At 43.0% G+C, this 22,845-nt stretch overlaps 1 protein-coding gene across 3 annotated transcripts in view; it reads left to right on the top strand.

Moving 5' to 3' along the window:
- The first annotated feature begins 16,893 nt into the window (after window positions 1–16,893).
- LOC148334849 (cGMP-inhibited 3',5'-cyclic phosphodiesterase 3A-like) overlaps window positions 16,894–22,845 on the top strand; it is a 65,292-nt gene continuing 59,340 nt past the window's right edge. Inside the window, exon 1 of one of the 3 annotated variants that reach the window (XM_088298957.1) lies at window positions 16,894–18,225. In XM_088298957.1, the coding sequence (XP_088155083.1) occupies window positions 17,362–18,225 (864 nt within the window). In that variant the 5' untranslated portion in view covers window positions 16,894–17,361. The remainder of the gene's footprint in view (window positions 18,226–22,845) is intronic. The other 2 variants (XM_088298956.1, XM_088298955.1) reach the window with 2 other exon arrangements.

Below are 22,845 nucleotides of genomic sequence, written 5' to 3'. Positions count from 1 at the left end.
TCATTTCTTGTTATTGGTTTGATTTGAACCAATCTTATTCTTACTGGAAGCTGGTTATTTTATTTGGAAAGTAGGATCCTCTCCATTTCTTGTTTTCGCTTCTAACAGCTATTTTCCAGCTCCGCGCATGTGTACAAAGAGCTGAAAGTTTAATATAACAATAGCTCTCATTCATTTAATTGCGATTGTTATCAAATTAAGTCCTACTTCTTCACCCGCCTGAATTGTCATGTGTTATCAAACCAGTTCAAGGAGCAAATGGGAAATGTATGTACATATCAGGGATTCTAGGATTGGATTAGTTTGCAATTGGCCGTAGAAAATGTCCATGCTTTTTATTCATCTTGTCCAAACAATATATGTTGCAGTGGCAACAGCTCTCAGCCAGCGTGGCGCATTTAAGCGGCGGCGCGTGGCAGAGTGTAAGTGATGAAAGGCCATTTTTAATGCATCACAGAAGTCCTCTTGGCTCTTCTCACGGCATACACGAGAGCTTCAAATGCTTTCGCTCGACATCCAGCATCTCATCCTCAATCCCACTGACCCGTTTTGTGATCGCCGCCCCGCTATGAGAGTAGTTTGGGGCAAGAAATATTTAGACAGATCACTAGCTTGAGCCCTTGCTTTGAAAGCTCCGATGTTGCTGCTGACAGAAGCTAGTGGAGCGCCTAATTAGGCTATGGAGACCGCACTTCTGCGAGGCGGCTGCTCTGACGCAATTTGGAAAGAGACCGAGTCGCCCAGTCTCTACCGTGCGAGATAAGAGTGCGTCATGCCCAGCGTAGGCTTACATGGAAGATCTAATTGGCATCGCTCAGCTGAGGGAACTTGCTCAGGTGTTTGCACATCAATCAAATGTGTATATTTTAACAGGCTGCAACGCTCTTTTGACATTTCCCTCCCGCCTCACGTAAAGCACCAACGTACCTTTCTGCTCTGAGCCGTGTCCGGATTGAAAACAAACGGCAACAGGAAAATTCCCTCGGCTTCCTGTAAGCAGCCGCGCCGTGCCGGGCTTGTGTGAGTTAAACATTGATTAGGGGCATGATAAATGATGGCGTCTGAACAGACACACACGGTGGCTGGGGAGGAAATGTGACCAAGAAAATCCGTCATCTGTGCCAGCTTCTTGGAACTCGGTCAAATCGGTTTAAGTTGAAAGCGCCATATGTTGTCGAGACATGAGGGTGTCTCTTGGATTTTTAACCCTTATGCATGGTGATCTTTATTTGCAGGGACTCAATGTTGAACTTAGCTCATTTGTGGTATCGCGGCAAGGGCGTTGGCCGTAAATTCCCATTCATCAATGGTGCAAATAAGGATAAAAAAATGAATACAGTCATTTATGCTGTACAAAAGGAAATAATTTTTTTGGGGGCGGGGGGTTGCAATCTTAACACATTCACTTTCATCTATTTTCAAAGCAGTCTCCCGTTTTTTTAGAACATTTTGCCTGATCTTTCAAGACCCACAAAAAATGTGTTCTGTGACAATATATGAATGCAACCTACCAGAAGAAAGTAGAAAGTTTGTTTCTTGGGTTGCTTTTACAACCAAAAGCAGAAAATAATACATGTGTGTGTATATATATATATATATAATTTGTTTTCTTTTTTTTTAAGTAAATCACGTCAAATGGAAGAGTGTTTTCAATGCTATTTTTTGCTTTTGTTACAAAAATTGTAAAGCAAGGCAGAGAAAGGATTTTTGATAGCAAAATAATGATTTACGGATATGCACATGCCGTTTGCCATTCTTTCTATCTCTTCACACAATTTATACAATCAACGACGACGCAGCCTTTGTTTATACCTCCCATACATACTCCGTTCAAGTTTCAGGTGCTTTAACTTGTCCGACTTAACATTTTGACATTTCGCTTGCTCATAATTGGCGTGACGAGCCAAGCTTCTCTGCCTCATCTTTCTCTTTAACTCAAAAACTGTGCTGACGTCAAATCCAAAGCGATGTAACACCGCCATCTGATAGTCATTCAAGTAGTTTACAAATGTGAATTTCCCCGACAAGCTGCGCACGACGTTTTTTCTTCATCAGTGTCAATATAAACATTGCATTCCAGTTGATGACGAACGTCCGTGGCAGCGAATGAGTTAATTACCAAATTCCGGCAAATGCAGGACCTGCGTATCAGTGTCGTGCACAATCGGTGCCGATCCAAACTAGGATTTATCAGCCTTTCAGGTTTTGACTCCAGTGAGTGCTTTTCTGGTCTTTGTGTTTTATTCGTTTTGGCTATCCTGCCAGTTGACTGTGATTTAAGCCGCTTCGTTCAACGTGTATTTACCTTTCCTTTTACACAGTGTCCCCGTTTGTTTGGGAATGAAGGTTGTAATTGGTAAGTTGTTCTTCGGAAAACTGGCGAGTCCTTTTCATCGTTCGACTTAATCCTCTCCAATTACATTTCGTTTTTTTTTTTCTCCAGCACTAAAGCCAGCTCATTGTACATCGCTAACCAAACAAATTCTTGTCTTGATTACTGCAAAGTCACACAGACCGGCTGGAAAGTTTTCCTCGTCTTTTTGGCCCTCGAGGGAGAACGGACCGATTATTTAATGGTGGCCTACCATCTTTTTTGGTCCGAACATTAGAGAGAAATATCAAAACAACATACATAATTACATGCTGCAAGTCGAGCAGACAGAAATTGAATTATTTAAGTGACCACTGATCCATCGTCTGTGCTATTCTTTCCCTGATGTTCCTTTTGTGGTAAACTAACAGCTTGAACACCGTTGCCTGGTAGTTTGAAGTGTGCATCTATCTGCGTTGGCATGACTGTATCGCAGACATTCTTCTTTGTCACACGGGCTATCGTCTGGTGTGGTCTGGTGAGGTAAACAAGACCCACTGGGGTCTGGGAGTTTCAGTTGTGTGTTCACTCCTCATTGTCAGAGTCAAGTGTGGGCTAACGGAGCCTGTCGGAGTCCCCGTAGCCTTAAAGCACCTGCGTGCAAAGGCCTTGTACGTGGATGGCATCACACCACGGTGCTTGCCACTCGCCCCTGGAGCTCCACTCGATACTCTGCTGTCACTATGATGTATGCACCTAGTAGAAATGGTTAAGCGCAGCTATTACTCGTAATTAAGCCGCAGTAATCCTGGAAGAACTCTATTAGCTGTGACCGCTTGTTTGAAAACGACTTGCATGCCATCGTTTAGAATGGAAGTTGGGTTACTATTACCCGCTCCTCCTGGAGATTTTTTGAAGAGGTTAAAAAAAAAATAACATCTGTGATTATAGTTATACTGTGATGTGTTGCTGCACCTTTTGTGTTCAAATATCCGTTGCGCATTGGGTTGTGTCCGCGAAATCGGTGTGATTTTGTTAGCATATGTATGGCAGTTTGCCTTGTGAGTTAGCATTGAGCTAACAGACATTGTGTGGGTCGCTTTGTTGTGTTTGGCAGGATATTTCAACTGGAAGTGGCAATAAATAGTGGCACACGTCATGAAACAGTAATTCAAATTTTATTAATCGTGGTTAAAGCCAGATTTGGCATGATAATAATTTAACAAACTGACAAAAATTATAGTGTAAATCTAATGTCAATGCGGTGACCCAATTAAAACCGCTATACAGGTGTATCGCTCACCATACCGATTGTTTTCAATTTTGTGTAATTTACTGTACTGCATAGGCCTATGTAGCTAATCGAAAATCGATTTAAAATCGATTTAGGCTGCTTAAAATATGTATCGATGTAAAAAAATTTAATAAATAAGAAATATGGAAATTTGGCTCACTAAATGATCTGTAATGACATTTAATGTTATATTTATTTATGTTCATGTTTAGGTCTGGCCTGAACAAAACACTAATGAGACCAAAATGCACGGTAGCTAAACAGTCAAAATGATTCTTACATTTATTTGGGGGGAAAATTACAAAATGTTACTCTTTGTCACTAGGACAACATGCAGATGTTGAAATAAAACCATGTTTTAGTTTTCAAAATTAGTTACTCATTTTGAAAAGAAAAGACAAAAAAAATCTGAATGAATAAAACCCGGGAACCGAAAATCGAATCGAGGCTTGTGTGAATCGTTACATCCTTCCTGGAGTTCCTGGAGTCGGAAATTGGCTTGCTGTGTGGGGATTTACCTTCCACCGTTAACGATCATTATTCTTTTGAACGCTAATCCTGAAGCAGAAAAAAAAAAAAAAAAAAGCTGATAGCTCACTATCAGCACACATGCACGGCTGCTGTTCTCGCCCTCAAATATGAATGAATTGATTTTTGCTGCTGTTTTGAGGAATTTACAGCTTTTAAAATAAATCAGAGTGCCAAACATCTGCATGCTGATCGCTTCTCTTTACTGGAACCAGTTAAATACGGAGCGGTTGTCCAAAAATGTGATATAAAATGGTCATCTTCGAACGGGGGTTCTTGCATATAAACAATGTGGTTATGACATCTCCCCATCAGGAAAGAGCAACCGACCTCATCATTTATTGCCGCGGTGAGTCTTGTAATTATTTCCATTAACAAGGCTCAGAGCAGATTGCTAAAGCCAATCCTATTTCCTAAATGTGGGATGGAAAATAGGGTAGAACGTGGCGTTTTGTCAAGATGTGTTCGAGTAACCAATAACCACAATGACTCATGCAATGTAACCTGAAAGGAATGAGCACTTTTCTGACATGGCACGTTCAACGTCAGGTTTGGAGAGAAAAAAAAAGCAACAACAAATCAACTGCAATCAGCCCAGGGTGAACTCAGGACACGGAGCGAGGATATACATTTAACACGATAATGCTTTTCTTACAGTCGCCTGGTTGTGTGCAATGTCTGACAAATAAGACCGCTTATTGAAAAGACGCCATTCAGATCTTACAGGAAGGCCTATTTGAACACAAACGACTCAATGTGGAAAGAAAGAATACATGGCAACTAAAGTAGGGCAATTTTGAATTATTTAAAACGTCATGGTTGCTTTTTGTAGGTCCCTCAAAGCAACATATTTGAATGTGAGTGTCTGTCTTGTGCTCACCTTCTCCTTCCTCACCTGTGCCTTTTTATTCCCAATCGCCTCATTTATTCAACCTTGGGTTTCATTCGATCTCATCTAGTGATAGACTGATTTTTGGCCAGGCCGATTATCGGGGTTGATATTTGGCATTTTGCCAATTATCAGCATCGGCCTTTTTAAAAAAATTTTTTTTTAACTTTCAAGGCAGACAAATTAATTGTAGTTTTATTTTTGGCTCGCTGCAGCACACTTCTCTCTCTCTCTCTCTGACTGCTGTGCTGGTGGCCCTGCATGCAGAAGCAGATTGGCCAATCCACAGCACCATCTGATTAGTTCTTTGTGCAGTGCGTGGCAGCCAATCAGCAAGATGCCTGTTTGCTTTTTCACCTCAAGTCACACGCACTACCGGGGTCAGATTTTGCCGAAATTTTAATAAATGTCAATCTCCTATAACTCACAACCCATCGAAAACTATTTGCTGTAGTAAACATACTAAAGAGAATGTTTGTTTTCATTGAACTGTAAGACATGCAGCTGAGCCTGGGAGCTTTTAAAACTAAGTTGTGTATTTTCTAAGATCTAAAAAAAAAAAAAAATAGATTTTACATTTTGTAAATCAGTAAAGTTGTTCAATATACGTGCTTAAAGTCAAGTTTGGTAGTTTTTAGTTTTCCAAATTTTTTACACCATTTTCCCCATTTTTCCCCCCCCCAACAAATGAATATTGGCTTCAAATATCGGTTATCAGCCTCCATGACTACTTATAATCGGTATCGGCCCTGAAAAAAAGCATATCGGTCTATCACTAGTCTCATCGCTAGTTCGTATTATGCTTTTACCCGACTCGATTTTCGACCTTTCCTCCCATTTTGGGATACTTTTGCGTTCACTGACTGCCTCACAATGAACCGAACCCAACCCGTTTGTTGCTTTTGGGACTTGCCTTTGCATTTGAGTGCTACTCCTCGTCACTCTTCCCTAAGTTGTAACCAGCACACTGCAACAGCAACGTCTGTTTCAACATGGGGCCTTGGTTATATACGCTCACACACTTTATCTCAGGATTCCTGAGCGGTCAGTCAGTCTGCAGGCTTATCAGGCTGATGAGGACAAAATTAGAGTGCATGTGTTGGAGGAAGGAGCTCTTTCCTAGCACACCCTAGTAATAACAATCCCTGGTGGACATTTCTTTGGCCAGCACAGATTAGATCAGGGCCTTGGTCTGATGCTTTGGCGTGTGTGAGAGCTTTTGAGAGAGCCTTTAGCTTTTACCACTTGCTGCGCATGGAGGCCCTTCCCTCCTCGGGGAGCGTGCGGCCGAGCGCGGTGCTTGCAGGGAAAGTCGGGCTCCAACGAACGCTGGTCTGAAACATCAGGATGTGCAGACAGGAAATGACCGAAGCCTTTGGAAGTCATTAGAGCCGCCATCTGATAGCGCAGGGGTACCGTCCAGCAGCGGCTCCCGTCGCCATCATGGACACTTTATGAACTCTTTCCAGTCCATGTGTTTTTTTTTTGCCCTTTCGTACTTAGTAGGCTTTAAATGGTTTCCCCTCGTGGCGAAGATAAACTCCAGTATTAAGTTTTCTCTTTTTATTGCCGTTTACTGCTTATCCTGTTTTATGGGTTTAAGACACTAAAATGACACATGAGCATTGTAGTGAGACGAACAGCGTAAAGGCCCGGTAAAAAAAGAGTGGTGGTTCAATTTTTAAACAGTTGCCATTTTAGCACTTTAATTATTGAATACTCCCGGTGAGGCGTGAATAACTTGGGCATAATGTAGCCGTAAAGAAATGTGTCAACATCATCCAGTCGATTTAGAATCGTGGCTGTGTGCTGTTTTAAAGGGGAAGTCAACCCCCCCCACAAAAAAAATATTTGTGATTTCACTAGTCTAAACATGGCCTTCTGATTAACATTTCGTTTTTGTAATATGAGTTAGCAGCAAACTCCACATGTTTTTAGCCAGTTCAGGCAGCCATTTTGTCACTTTCTGGCAACTGAAAATGACATCACAGGTGCCCAGGGCTCAGGTAACGACCAATCGTACCTTACCTGTTTTCTGAAGCTGAGCCATGATTGGTCGTTATCTGAGCCCTGAGCAACTGTGATGTCATTATCAGTTGACAAAATGGCTTCTTCCTGAAATGGCTCAAAACAGGTGAATTTTGCTGCTTAACGAATATTCCACACATGAAATTTAATAATAATAGAACATTTTCATGTTTACATTTTTTTGGGGGGTTGACTTCCCCTTTAAGGTATTACAAATAAGTCAACTTTTGTTGTATGACAGCGCTCAAGTGAACAAAAATGTTACAGCGCAAGAACAAATTAATCCTCAACGTAAAGCTTAGCGATTTATTAAACGGGGCTCCGAGTGGCGTGAATCCCCTTGATAAGCGAGCATGTCGCCGCAGATTAGAGCGTCCAGGTGGTCCTGATGTCCTTCTCTTCACCTTGGACTTTCTGATTCCTACAAAAAAAAAGATTTAATGAGTATGACATAATGTACCAACTGTACATGAGGACGATTGTTTTTTTCAGGTTTGATTTTCTCAAAACAAAGCCAACTCTTGGCTTTCAATCGTGATTTCAACAAGCGCATTTGTCACCGTAGCGCTTTGCCTTTAAAGGCTAACACAGATGTGCTGGTACAGAGTGTGTCTGTGCGTGTACCAGGTTCTTATAAACACTGCTGACGCCACTGGTAATGTTCAGCGTAAACGGCTGCCTCTGTAAATTGAAGCTTCTTCGAGCTCCTCGGCTCTCAACACAAGACATGCTAGATAAACCATGACTGAACAGGAAACCGGGGGGGGGGGGAAATGCATCTCGCGGTACATTATTTTTAAATGTTATTATGCATAATTTAATGAGCCGTTTAGATCTTTATTGGTAATTAAAGCTGAGCACGTCCTTAGCATAAAACGCTGCATTTGGAGGCAAATTGAGCGCAATTATTTTGTTGAGTGGCTGCAGCCTGTTTTTGTATTGACATCAATTTCGATGGAAAGCTCGTCGCGTGTCGGACGAAATCATGGCATCGCCAAAACGACGAAGAAGAAAAAAAAAAATCGGCATCTTGTACCAAACTGTTCAAGTTGGTATTACAATATATTTCGCAGAATGTATTTTATAATCACCACCCCCGAAATCATGTTCAATCACTAAAATGATAAAAATGTCTACTTTATTGCGCTCGTCTTGAATAAAATAATGAAAAATACTACAGTATTCACTCCTTATGTAAAAAAAACAAAAAAAAAAACATTCAGACTTTCAATCTAGAGGCAACGCAATGCTGCACAACTCCTGCTGTGAAAGGAAGAGGAGACGTTTAACATAATTAGTTTAAGCATTTGAGGGTTAAAAGATTTGTTCTCAAACTATTTTCAACACTTGAAATTGTTTTCCCTCCTTGGTGCGCTTCAGCTGAAGCACTTATTGTGTTGTGGCGTGCCTCGCGAACAGCAGGGAACGCGCACATTTTTTTTTTTCCTTGTTTACAATGTTCCGGCTTAACCAAATGACAACTGTAAGCTGTTTGAGAGGTTTCTCATTTTTGTCTGTTTACTTAAGAGAACCTTTCCAACCATTAAATGACGTCAAAGAACCACTGCCAAAGACTAAATAGGGCTTTTCAAGCCTGTTGCCCTCTCCGCTTAAATCGATTCGATTTAAGAGAGAACGACTTTGCTGTGTTTGGGGTACGGTGCCGCGAGGTGTTTCCCAACAAATGCTATTGAGTAATTTGAGGTTTGTGTGTGGAGGGCTTTTTTTTCCCTCTAAAGGGATCACGTCGGCGCCGTGATCTGCGATGGCGATGCGGATAAGCGTCCCAAGCATCAGTAGACGCATGGCAGCTTCAAAGTCTCTCCCCGGCATGATCTTTACGAGGGAAAGTTGAATCCCTGCCGTATGAGATGCAAACTGATTGGACTCGTGGGACTTGAGGCTGCTGCAGTTCTTTCTCAAGGACGGGAAGTCTCTTGGATATGCCTCGGGTGATCCTTCCTTTCTTTAATTTTAATGTGAGGTGACATCAAGCTACGGTTAATCTTGGCATTTTCAAATCATGTTGAACAAATGATTTGGAACACCGGCTCTGTTGTGAGATGAAGCACGAATTAAAGGTCTGCTGAGATTTTTGGAAGACTTGGCCTCAAGACAGGAAAGTTGATTTCCTATTGGCTCATTCTTCACAGTAGCCCACATTATTCCCATTTTTTTTTTTTTTTTTTCATCTGCAATGATTGTTTGGGTCTGGCATGTGAACGACCAAAAATATGCACCTCCTCGCTTATGAAGTCCTCCCTGCAAAGCAAACACATTCTCAAATAGCATATTTACATCCCTGGAGGAGGAAGACCGGCCGTGTCGGTAAATGAGGACGCATTGAGTGCAAGTCTCAAGCGCCGTTTGATTTGTTGTCGTTGCAAAGCAATGTTAATAAGATGATGTGTTTTAGATTCAATTAACCGTCCAGCATTCCGGGGCGTACTGCGCCGCTCGGCCATCGTCGGCTCGGATCGGCTCCTTGCTAAAGAAGATGGATGGATGGAGTTCACAGTTTGCTTCTTTATAACTTGCTCAGGATGGATTCCCTTTCAGTGTGCGCTTCACATTTGCCCTGTGATTGAATCGCGACCAGGATATACCCGAGCCGCTGCTGTGACCCCAATTGGATAAGCGGGATGAAAAATAGATGCCACTCAGGAGAGCACGGACCTCCTCCGAGGCTGAACAAAGGCAAAACCAAAGTTCTTTTTTTTATAACAGAGCTTTGTATTCATCCATCTGTTTATTTGTTCACGGGCTACTTTTTGGTTTATGGATACTGACGCGTGGTACAATTGTGATTCGAGGAGAATGAATGGCTTGAGTGATGCAATACTGACTTTCCCTTGATGACATCCGTAGCCCAAGAACACATTCTATTCCCATAATTCACTGAAAAAAAGTGAACTTTTTAAAGGGGAAGTCAACTCCAAAACTTTCTTTACAATAATGTGTTTTAATATATATATATATATATATATATATATATATATATATATATATATATATAAATAATTTATTTATTTATTACTGCAGCTCACTTAGGCAGTAAACTAATCGTGCCAAATTTTATAATTGTGCCTCTGGCCTCAGTGAAATTCATTCCTCTTATTGCTTCAAATGTATCCCAGTCCAATTTGACAGGACGTACAAAATTATCATTCCTAACCAATAAATCAGGCCCATCCCAATTTACAGAGTCTGACTTTTTAATCCGAGATATGACTTTTAATACGATGAGGGGGTCTGTGTTCATGGCATACCACTTGCATGCAAAATGAATTGAAATGTGGTTATATTTTGAGTTCACCCAAAAGTTGTAGATCAAATGTTGTTTTGGCAGAAAAAGACAAGGATATGTTGAACAGTGAAGCCTCGTTTAAACTCGGGCCAAACCGGTTGAGGGCATCCGCCTGCGATGTGTGCGAAATACGCAAATTTGAAATGTTCATCCAAACCATTTACAGTACTCTAGTTTTGAAACTCTGTTAGCTTGATGCTATAATACAAAATGCTTTAGATGGGATCACAAAAATCTTGGTGATTATCAAGAATACTCTCAGGGTCTTTGCTCTATGGAAACAACAATTACGGGAGCTTTGTTGAGGACCTTCTCTGCCAATTGTGTCTGATTTTTTACTTTTTATTTGCGTGTTGTTATTTCAAGAGGTGCAACGATTAATCGACAACTAACAGATCATCAAATTAATATATCGTTTATGATAATTGATGAATTCTTTCGATATATTTTTCAATTTAAAATTGTCCCAATGCTCGTAATTTCAGTTTTGAAACCTCCCTGAACGCCGATTGACTAGCTTTGTGTTGAATCAAATGTTTTTTTTTTTTAAGTTTAATCTTTGGAAGGGAATGATGAACATTTTATTGAATAATTATTTTCTTTGTTCATTGTAAATTGAAATAATGTCCTGTTTGAAATCCGATGCATCAATTAATTGACAGATTTAGGCAATTATGGAAATAATTTTTGGTTCTACATTATGGTGCAACGCTGAAAGTGCGCAACACTGAACGTATGCCGAATGTAAAAACCTTTTTTTAATAAAACCAAATAATACAAATTCACAATGTTGCGATGGCACAAACGATGAACCGCAATGTACTGTCGCGAGGCAACACTGTCGTTGCTAACACCACACATTTTTGTAATTAGACCAACAGAAAAGCTGCACACCCTCGTGTGTTTTTTTTTTTTAACTGGAAATTTGCTGTGAAACGCTTTGCCCATGAGCCTGTGTTTCCCTGACAAGTGAACGGTGCCTAAGAATGTGTTTCTGCCCCCCCGCCCCTCCCTATGGCATCCCTCCTGTTTACAAAAACATGTAAACTGATGTTGAAAACGGCTCAAAGTGGGTCGCCGGCTCTCATGACCATTCACGTCTGGCCCAGATCCCCCTTGTATGAAAGCTGACTTTTGTGCACCGGCCAAGCGGCGTACACGACGGACGCCGGTGTTTTTCCTGGCGCGCGAGCTTGTCCAAACACCGAGCCATTAGGACGTGCTGCCTGCTGTGTCCAACACTGAGCCGCAATTTGGTTTTACATTATTCAGGAATGAAGCGGCAAGTATGTCGGCTCTCCGTAGAATGCACTTGCATGATTAGCGTTCATTTCGAGCAGGTATTTGTTGTCTGGCACCATCCACTAACTCCTGCGTGGTCTGAGTGTGCTCCTTTTGAAAACTTTCCTGTGAAATATTTAAAACTCCCCTACAACTTTCTTGACTCCTGGATATATAAGCAATAAATGAGCGGCTCCTTCTTCCCTCCCACAAAGCAAGGAATTACATTATTCATCTGAGGGAGTGTTTCAACATTCCCTCTTTCTGTGCCCGCAGCGCTGCCACCCACACCAGTGAATCAAGTTCTAATTCCATTTCAATATTCTGCGCGAATGGAGCCGAGCTCGTGTCCTCTCCGTATTTGCATGTTGAAAACACAAAATACTTTTTTTTTTACCTTCATACGCTTCGACATAATGGGTTGAAAGGAAGAATATATTAGGATTATATTCTAATGTGCTATTGTTAGTGATGTGCTGTGAGTTTTGTTTTGTGTGTGAATGCTCATTTTTAAGGTTGTAGAGTAGGGGTGTCAAACTCAAATACATAGTGGGCCGAAAAGTAAAACTTGAACAAAGCCGTGGGCCAGCATCAAATATTTTAAAACAATATAAATGCAATTTTTTTTATTGAATTTTTTTTTCAAGTGGTTTTATTAATGCAATAAAATGTTTAGTGTATAAAATTACTATTATCATTTTGAATGTTACTATTATCATATAAAATGTAAAATGGTATAATCGTCATTTGTTATAGCCTCGCGGGCCAAATATAATTACACTGCGGGCCAAATTTGGCCCGCGGACCAGAGTTTGACACCTAGAGTATTGGATCAGAGCTCACAAGTACCACTAGGGGGCGTAATATCATTGTATCTTGGGATTGCTATGGTTAGCTGTGATTTGCTAACCAGCGCAGAAGGTCAAAGCATCAACGAGATGCCCGTTCCCTCGGTTCATCAAGCGTAAATGGATTGTCTGTGTACATATTTGTCTTTTTGTCGTTAGTTTTGGGCCACTTATTTTAGGAGAAAGAGCAGCCGTGCCGACTAAAGTGGACGGTCACAAAAAACTGATGGCTGATGACTTGCATTACTGTTCCATGTGATAGAGCACCAGACATAATAACAGATGAATGGTGTCGCAATGTCAAAGATGTGACGGCCAATCAGAAATGTAAAATATCAAGTCAATACTGTTCCTCAAAACAACTTTGCAGATTCGATCTCCCAGCTGCCATCGCTCTTTCTCCGCCCACACGGAGCTCATTTTGGTCTATGGATGACGTGGGACCTGGCCGTTCGGCTGCGGTTGTATTTAAAAAAAGTCCCATACATATCCTATCAAAGACCACATGAAAGTCGGCTTTGAATAAATTGTAATCGAGCCGTTTAAATTGTCCAAAAAAAATAATAATTTGATGCAGGTCGCATACGGGCAAAAAAAATAAAAAAATCCGATTTGGGATGCATTTGTCTGTAGTGTGAATCTAAAATGTTGGAGGAGGCACACCCATCATTAACTCAAAAGGTCATAGGTCGAGCACAGCACAACGCAAGGACTTCCTGTATATGTGGCACCTCAAAATGTTTTCACCATCTAAAAATAAAAAAACGGTACGTGTACAAATTGGTTTGCATGTAAGAGTCAATCTCTAGGCATTCGGATTTTAGTTTTCTACTCATTTGTTCGTGATTGTCCCCTTGAGTCGCAATCGGCCATGTGGCAAGCGAAGACATGCTTGTTGGTTCATGCTCAGCATGTGAGCAACTTGTCATGTGGCTGCTACTGCCACTGAGTGTGTGCATGCGTGCTCTTGTGCAGATAGATGACGTGCGTTTGTGTGCGTGCGTGCGTGCGTGCGTGCGTGTGTGCGTGTGTGTGTAGATGGATGTTCGCATCACCTCAGTGCATGGAAACTTGGCCTCGAGCCGACCGTGTGCCCAATTTGGGCTGGTAAACATGCTGGATAGATCTCACTTTCTGCTCAGGAGTGTCAACCACAATATGAACTTATTTCCATCACTTCATATTCTCTCTTTTTTTTTCTTTTATTGCCTGGTCTCTTCCTTTTTCTGCTGTCTAATGTTTGTGTTAAAGTCAAAGTGGCTGCAGGGTTTAGTAGGCCGCTGTTAACTAACTTGAGGCCTGCCTTTTGGCTCATATTTTCAACATTCTGCAAATATATGTCGCTCATCATATACAGTCGGCAGCACAGGTGTGACAGACTGTCAGCCAATCACAGTGTGCCATGACAGCCAATCAGAATCTCTCATGCAGTCAGGCTATCAATGTCTGTCAGATAGACCGCCCTATTAAAAGCGTCGTTAATGACTTACTGAATGTCAAATTGTTCGACATTCACCCATCCTATCTTTTGCTTCCGACCGCTACTTCTGCTTTAGCATTTTTTGATGGGCGGGCCACATTGGGTTCTAAAATTTGACAGAGGGGCCGGACCAGGAGCAGATGGATGGAGTGTTTTGGTAGCCTTACCTCATCGGAGAAAATAAATACATTTAGTTTTAAATGAAAGTGAACTAAAGCATTACAACAATATATATGTCTTTGAAAAACCACCGTATTTAGAAAATAAAACGTTAACAAGGTTTATTCATTTAATTTTTTTCAAGTTCGGCGGGCCGGATTAAAACGTTTAACGGGCCGCATGTGGCCCCCGGGCCGTAGTTTGCCCACACCTGCCTTTTGCAATAGAATGTTCAATCTTTGTAAAGGCAGAAAGAAGCTCTCAGATTGCCCTGTGCATTACTACCACACACACACACGAAAAACCTGTCAACATTCTTATGATGGATCTCTCTCTGCAAGGGTCCAAACGTCACCACATGAACAGTCAACGTATAAACACACACGTTCTCTTTCCTCAAACGTTATCTTGGTTTCTTGCTCTTATCATCACTTTGTTTCTGTTTCAGTCATCATGAAATACACCAGTCGGAAGAATTATTTTCGACTCCCCCTTTATTCTTTAAAAAGAAAAAAAAAAAAGGAGGGGGTGGAAAAAAAAAAAAAACCCTGCTGTTCCAAAGATGTGCTCGCATGTGGAGCCAGCAGCTGTCCACTGCACTAAGGAAGCTGTGTGGCAATGAGATGATGGACAGGATCAAGACCTCCTGTTAGCACCTCTTCCTCTCCCCTGCTTCTGACTAATCACGACTGACATGGAATATACAGAACTCCCTTTTTGCCGAGCATCTGCCTCAGAAGTGACGGTCGGGGCTCCACAACACGTGGTTTGTCCACCAATGATGTTACTTGTGTGTTCTATTGATTTATTCAGCCTTTTGCACTTTGGGCAAGAGGTGAGCGGTACCCACTGAGGACGGGTGGAAAACCAGCCACGTTCCTCCAAAATGTACTTTCCTCACCCTGTGCCAAGTTGTTGGCATCTTTTTTTTGGGGATCAAAACACAAAGTGTGTGGCGCATGACGAGGAAGCATTGAGGGGGGCGCGTGTGTTCCGATGCATCTGTGTGCGTTCAGTTCGTGAACACACGGTGCACTCGTGAGACCCACAAGCTGAAACATTGATGGGAATCGGCCGCTCCGACGAAACGCATCATGGGTGACACTTAAAGTGAGATGAATATTTCAATGACCCGGCGTAGTGGGGGGGGGGGCGTTAACTCAAGCTCATGGCGTTGCAGCAGATTGGGCGCTTTCCCGCTTTGCGTGCCAGGTCAGGCGCGCTTGTGACGTCGCTGGCCAATTTCACCTCATCGTGAGATTGTTTTTAATGCCAAACGTAACGGAAGAATCAGAAGCTAACCTGTTGTAGACGTGTGTGCGCTTGCCTCTTTAATTGTCTTTGTCACGTGGCCGCTGAGCTCCGATAAAATTCACATATGGGCGGAGACGCGGAAGGATGTGATTTGTCCTCTCCGGAGACAACTCACAAAAGTGATTTGTGCATAGTGAAGATTCGGAAGCGAGAGCTCTTTTGACCAGACAATACCCTCACTGATTTTTGATTCGTCCACACACGGATATAATTCAAACCCTCACAATTTTGATTTGTGCTAATACGTTGAACACAAATTATTATAATTACGGATAGAAAAGGTTAATCTCGACTGTCTTTTTGGCTGCTTTTTTACTCTGAAGGTGCAAAGCAAAGTGTTTCGAAATTGTGCTACAAGAATCGCAAGAGCTTCTTAAAGCATTCAAAAATAAATAAATAAATGCAAAATATTTGTTTCAAGGTGATCTTGCAATTTGGGATTTTGATTGTAATCCCGTTTGCTTGAACTTTGAAGACATTATCTAGTCAGAAAGAATACAAGTCATCTGTTCCAAAGTCGTGCGGGGACTGACTGGCAACCAGCCCAGGTGCGTCCGTCCTCCCTCGGGCTCAATGTCAGCTGTGGATGGATGAATGTTTCTGTCAAACTTTTTGCCATCATAACATTGAACCTGTCGATAATTGGATGCATTAGAGGCGGCACGATGGCCTCACTTGGCAGAGGTCGTGGGTTCGATTCCAGCTCCGGCCTTCCTGTGTGGAGTTTGCATGTTCTCCTATAGCACCAACGTGAGTTTTCTCTTAATCTGCGTTTCACAATAACAAAGTGGGAAAGTGGAAGTACTCACATAAACACAGTTGACTTTCAATTTGTCTTTATTCCCTGACTATATTTCTATTTTCAATTGCATATTTCAAACTCACAATTCAGACATTTGAGAAAATATTTGAAATATTCTAGAGTGCATAATCTCAACTCACGACCAACGTACAACAATGTCTGCCTGATGGGTAAACTGTCTTTTATTACTGTATTCTTATAACTCTCATTTCCGCAGTGTTTTGTGTTTACCATTAGCGCTCATCTCCCACCCCGCAATAAGTTCCATTTGTGGTCGTAGGTGCACTTTTGTGGTAGCATCACAAACACAAGAACGGGAAAAAAAAAGCAAAACACATTTGAGGCGTTTACCATTTAGAGTCGAACTGAGCTGCTGAAGTCTGGAGAGTTTTACAAAATGTCGTGACGACAGTTTAACCTTGGTGTTTTTGTGCAACATTTATAAATGTGAAATAATGTATTTTTGTGGGGGAGGGGTAGCACGTGCTGTTTGTTCTTTTGCCTGGAGTTATTTTACTGCAGGTAAAACTCCAATTTCTGACATGGCAGGTAGGTGTTTTGCTTTGCTTTACAGTGCAAATCAATCTGACGATGCTGGATGATTTGGGGTGCTTTTGACGACGAAGGAACTCGGGGGTGGGGGTGTAAAATGAGCTCACGGCTTGCTTGGAGAGAGTCTGACAAGCGGACTTTGTGAACCTCGACACGACCTGGCGGACACGCTCGCGCACGCGGCTCTGGGAAAGTCACGAGAGGATCCACTTGCAGGGGGAAAAAAAAAGACAGTCACGGAGCTCGGGAGTGCGTTCGACACACGGACGTATAGCGCGGGACTTTTATGGCGCATCGTTTGCGCAGCAATGACAAACGGGAGACGGTTTTACGCCATAAAGGAGGGCAGATTTCAGATCCACGCGTTGACTCTCCACGCCATCTGACACCCACTACTCCTCGGAAGAGAATACGAGAGAATGTGGCGTCCAGTGGCGGTGGGTGCCAATGCGTAAGGGAAGACCTTTCTCGACCTCCTCGCGTCTGCGATAAAGTGTGTTTGTTGCGCGGCGTCCCGTGAGCACAGCGCCGTAGATGCACCACAGGCTCGCTCCCATTTTCTGGGGCCATGCCTGCACATTTGGAGCGGACGCGCGCTGCAGAAAAAGACTCCGCCGGCGCGCCGAGCCGCAACGGTTACGCGCAAACACGTGTCGTCCCACTGAGCCTCGACGCGCAGCACGCGTCGCCGTGGGTGAGGCTGGCGTGGGCCCGTGCGTGGACTTGCTACGGAGTGGGCTGCGCGGCGTGTGCGCTCGTGCTGGCCGCGCTGCTGAGGTGCGCAAAGTGGAGCTGTGAGTTGTGCGCACTCCCGCAGCTGCAGTCGAGCTCTCGTCCTCACTCGCTCGCTGGCTGCCTCGCGGAGCTGCTGCTCGCTTGCTGGGCTGCGCTCTCGCCCTTCCTCGGCCTCCTGAGTGCCTTCTTTTGGCTCGGCGTCTACCTGATCCGCTGCGGCGTGCTGCTCCACACCGCCCTCTCGCTCCTCACCGTGTTCCACCTGGCCGAAGCCGCGGCGTGGAGCCTCCTGGACGGCCCGCATGAAGTAGCCGCCGCGCTGGTGCTCGCGTGCGTGGCCGGCGGCGCACTGATGCTCGCGCGACCGGACCGGGGCACGTCTGTGGTCGTGGTCGTCAGCGTCGTGCGCGCCGTCTCCCTCTTGTCGCTGCACAAGGTTCGACCCGCTTGGAGGCCGTACGTGGCGTACCTGCTGGGGGTCGTGGGCATCCTACTGGCGAGGTATGCTGACAGGCTCCTCGCCGGCCAAGGGACACTCGAGGAGGGCTGCACCCCCGTGACTGGAGCCAAGGAAGACGTCCCCGCATTTAAAAGGCGCAGGAGGTCCAGTTCGGTGATATCCACAGACATGGCACACAGTCAGTCCAACAGCAAGTCACATCGCAGGACCTCTCTGCCATGCATCCAGAGGGACCAGGTAGGACCCCCCCTCACGCTCACCATGACCCAAGTCCACACTTTCACTATATTGTGCTCTGATTTTGCAACAATTTTATGAAGCATGATGCGGACCGAATTGTTATTGCAATGACATGAGTGTTTTTGCAATGATATTAACGTTTTGATGTTATCATTGCAATATTCACCACCTTTTTTCTACTTACTTGATCTGTTTTTGGACCAATAGTTTGTGTTGATGGTAAACATGAGTTGCTTGTCATGAGACAATTAGCACCAACAATCGGTTCAATTTATAGGATTTGGTTTTGTTTGCATTTTAGACCCGAGTATATATGATCATCAATCAAATTGATCAATTAAAACTCGATTTCCCACATTGAAGAAAAAAATATACACACATTCTCTTTTTCAAGAGCAATGCAAAGTCTTGTAACCTTTTGACTTGTAGTGTATATATTGCTGCATGCATCTATGCATACGTATTATGTAAATGAAGCTGTAGCACAGGTTTTGTGTCAGATGTCACACGAATCCTAATTTTGAGGCAGTGCTTTCCGGTAATGACGAGGAAAAAGGCAATCTGAGGAGGATTTCGCTCATTTTGTCTGCTAATTACGGAGTCCATTAAAAGGAGGCGTGTATTTATAACTTTCTTCCTCACATTATTCAGGCTTTCTGTCCTCAAAGTAGAGCAATGACTGCTTTCCGCGTGCTGCCCCCGTGCACACCCCTTAGCAGCTCCTGTGTATGGAACTGTCACTGACTGTGCTGAGTGTGTGAATGGGGAGAGTTTATTTTTTATTTATTTATTTTTTTTAAGAGGTGTGATCAAAACTGTGTGTGTGTGTGTGTGAGTTTACCGCAGGGCTGTCGGTCAGCCAACTTAGAGGTGCCTTAACTGCTCTAGTTAGCATTTTAGTGGTCCTGTTTGTTTGGCTTACTGGTCACACACACACACAAACTGAAACTCGTATTTGGCAATTTTTACAAAAAATCTGCAGATTTTAACAGCACGATTTAGACGCCGCTCTGCTGGAGTTTTGTGTTATGAGCTTACAATCGATTTTGGTTCTATTGATGCGGGTACATCATCAATGTGTTTATAAGCAGGTGGACACATGGCTATTGTGGTTATACTGGGGAATTCCCATCTCCTCTGGAATATACTCATTTATTGAGAGTGCCACATGAATTAAACCCAAGTAAAGAATCTGAAATGAATTCAGTCAATGATTTTTACCGGCAGAATGTACAAGTAGCATATTTGATTACCGTCGCAGTCAAAACAGTGCTGAAAAGAAGTTATCCCACTTTTGTGCAAGTTAAGCATTTTAGCTAAACCTGAGCGTGGTGGAACAAGCGGCGTCATCTGCACAGCAATCACACGCCACATTTTGACTCCCAATCTAGTTAAGATGATGAATCCGTTTTCCCTCCAACCAACCCAGATGGATGCAGCCGGAGGCCTCTCTTTTCTCAGGCGGCGGTTGACCAGTCACGACCTGCCTGTAATTGAGACACACATGGTCGACACATGCCGTCGTAAGCGTCTCTTGTCTGTGTGGTCTGTAATGTGTAAACAAGCCCGGAGTGACCCATGCTAGTCATCGCCTTGCTCACGCGGCGGCTCAGACGCACATCGGGGAGGCTACAATGAGACTAGCACATGGTGAGAAGTGCCGTGAAGTGTCAAAGCTGTGTTCGTGTGCGCTTCCTCTCCGAAGGGGGGGGGGGGGGGGGGTGGGGGTGGAAAAAGGTGTTTTATCAAGTCAGGATGTTTAAATGGAGCAGTAGGAAATCTGCACTTTGTTGGCCTGATGATATTTACGTTAGTGCTGAAGACTTGAGTTTCCTTCTTTCACAAACCTTTTTATAAGAGTACATCAGATTGATCGTTTGGGTCCTAAAACAGTTTACTTAAAAAATAAATAAAGCAATGAGGAATTTCCAAGTGTTGTCTTCCTCTCATGCCTGCCATGGTAGCATGCGCGAGATACTCGTGCTGCTGAATGCTTGACTGAAAACAGATTAGCAATGGTGTGGTTTTGCGGTTTGTTTATGTTCTACTCGGTTTACTCACGATGATGCTTTTTCATCGGCGAAACAGGAGAATACCGGGTATTGTCCAGAGTGTGACGTCAACTAGTCTCTAATTACGTTTTAGATTCAGCTGAGGCGATGGCACCTTTTATTTTGGTTTAGTTAAGTTCGTTTAGCCAAATCAAATCAGAAGTCAAATTGACTTCATTGCATAAAGCACAAATTACTCATTTCGAAGAAAAAAAAAACTGCTCCTCAAAATAAGAAAGTCGCTCCTCAAGTGATGTCAATGATTAGCAAAATTGCTGTGCAAAGAAACCATGTTCTTTTGAGCCTTTTTGTTCACGAACTTTATTCTTTCAAAACCGTTGGAGACCTGAAGCATTTTTACCCAGCGCTCTGTTTTCTGCACCGGCAGTGACCGATCGGCTGCGGTCAAGCGTTTACAGCAGAAAAAAAAATATATCTAAAAATATGTGTTGGTCCAAGCCTAACCGGAAAGCGCTCACCGTATGCCGATGAACCAAGACGCTTCCGAGGGCTTTCTAATAGCACAATATTCTGCACTTTTCATTTTTGGGTGAGCCAGACTGAAAACAAAACAAAAATACGTATGATATCTGTGTGCTGAGCTGTACGATTCAGTTTTTGAAGATTTTTCATTCATCTCGTAAAGTTAAAAATGGCCTGTTCTACTGTAGTGTTTTTTTTTTAACTCATTCACTGCCATTGACGGGTATCGACGTCAAAAAGTATATTCATTTTACCTGGGCTGACAGTAAATGAGTTAATACAAAGTGACATCAATTACTGGCCTGGCATGCAGAGTATAGCACTTTTTTTAATGACAGGTCATTTCTTTGACTAAACTTTTCCTAATTGCTTTCTAGTTTGCATTCCCCAGCATTGGGCTCACACCAGAAAGTCGCTATTATCTTGGCTGATAGCAGCGAGCACGATGGACGGAGGTTCTTGTTGGTTTCATCCAAAGTGACAGACGGACGGGTCAGTTGTGTGCTTATCAGCTGTGGATGACGAACAGCAGGAAGAGGTGCAAGCTCATGACGCGGATCTATTTTCGAAGCACGCTAGAAGATCCTGGTCCACGATTCTCGTACTGCACGCTTATTAAACGTACATATGAATATATTTTTTTATTCTGCTTCTAGCTGACGTGCGTGGAAACGTAATCCTTCATTTTGGGTTTTCTGACCTGTTCACACTTACATTGTGTCTGTTTATTATTTTCTCCTTGGACATTTATTTATCTGCTAATTTTGTGTTGAAAGTTGGTCTCTGTGATCTTCACAACACGTCTGTGAAGTGTTGGTATCTACATTGCTCAATAGCTTAGCGGTTAGCATGAAAACTCTCCCTTCGCCTTTTAACTCATTCAATCCATAAGACGTATATGTACGTTTTCAAAATTGCAGTCCCCAAAGACGTATTTATACGTTTTAGCCATTTTTCTTTTATTTTTTATTTTTTATTTGGGGCATCATAGCTCCATGTTTTTATATCTTTAGAACACAATATTCCGTAGGCTTTGCAAAATCAGTCAAAACGAGTTAAATACTTGTTATCCTCCTTTTGTTGTATCAACACTGGTCAGCTGTTGGTTATATGCCACAAATGAGTTGAGGATTAGTGACTTTGAGGAGTTTCTTTTTAGCATAGCGTGTTTAGCTGCGCTAGCAATCCAACCGCAGGTCGTAGCTAGCTTGTGCGGCGCATAGATAGCAAGATAGCGTAGCATAGAGAATTCTCATGGAAAGTTCAAGAGCAGCAGGGAAAAATCATGTCAGACGGGTGACGTCGCCCCAAATGAAGTGAGACATAAAGCAACAGAAAGTGATCAAGCAAAAGGCGAGCTTAATTGAGCATGCTGCGTTTTTGTTGCAAATGCAGCGTCCAAGCCCCCTTTGATGGAGAGCTCTGCTCTCTGTCCTCCTCCTGACACCAACACAAATATTATCGTAGCCAGAGGAAATTCTTTCATAACTTGGATGATCAAGATATTCTTCAAATCTATGTTAATGACTTCCTGTGGAATGGGATCCAAACACAATTACTGCTGCTGTAGTAAATGTTTCCTGTTCCACTCGTTTCGCTGCACCCTCCGTAATTGAATTGTGTTTCGGATAGAGGGAGGCTGTTGACAGCCTTAAGGGGCAGCGATTTTAACACACGCTTGACCAAAAAAATGCATCCTTACACTTGGGAACACACAGCCTCTTGGGATGTCAAGTTTAGACTTTTGTTTATCATAGTTTAATTTTTTTAAAGATCCCCCATTCTGGATGTGAGGTAAACACAAGCTCATATTAACGAACATGGGGTCGCGTATCTGATTGGAGGATGTCATTCCCGCTCCCGGTGCACATGCAGTCGCGGTCTATTAGCTGTGCATGTGCGAGGAGGCGAGTGGTGGAGGAGTCGGGGTAGAATGAAAGTAGGTCATTCGAGGTTTTGTTTAGTAGCCAGGCAAAACAGCAGGCGTGCTCTTACTCACCCCCCCCCAAATTGTGGAAGAGTGCTGCGTGATAGACTCTCAGAACTTTTATCATGCCTCTGCTGCTGTTCGGATTTTGTGCGT

The sequence above is a fragment of the Idiotropiscis lumnitzeri genome, chromosome 6, assembly GCF_059441095.1.
Source record: "Idiotropiscis lumnitzeri isolate Australia: NSW breed Sydney's pygmy pipehorse chromosome 6, RoL_Ilum_1.0, whole genome shotgun sequence".
Classification (NCBI taxonomy): Eukaryota; Metazoa; Chordata; class Actinopteri; order Syngnathiformes; family Syngnathidae; genus Idiotropiscis; species Idiotropiscis lumnitzeri.
The sequence above is the reverse complement of the archived record's forward strand: the minus strand, read 5'-3'. Positions and strand labels throughout refer to the sequence as shown.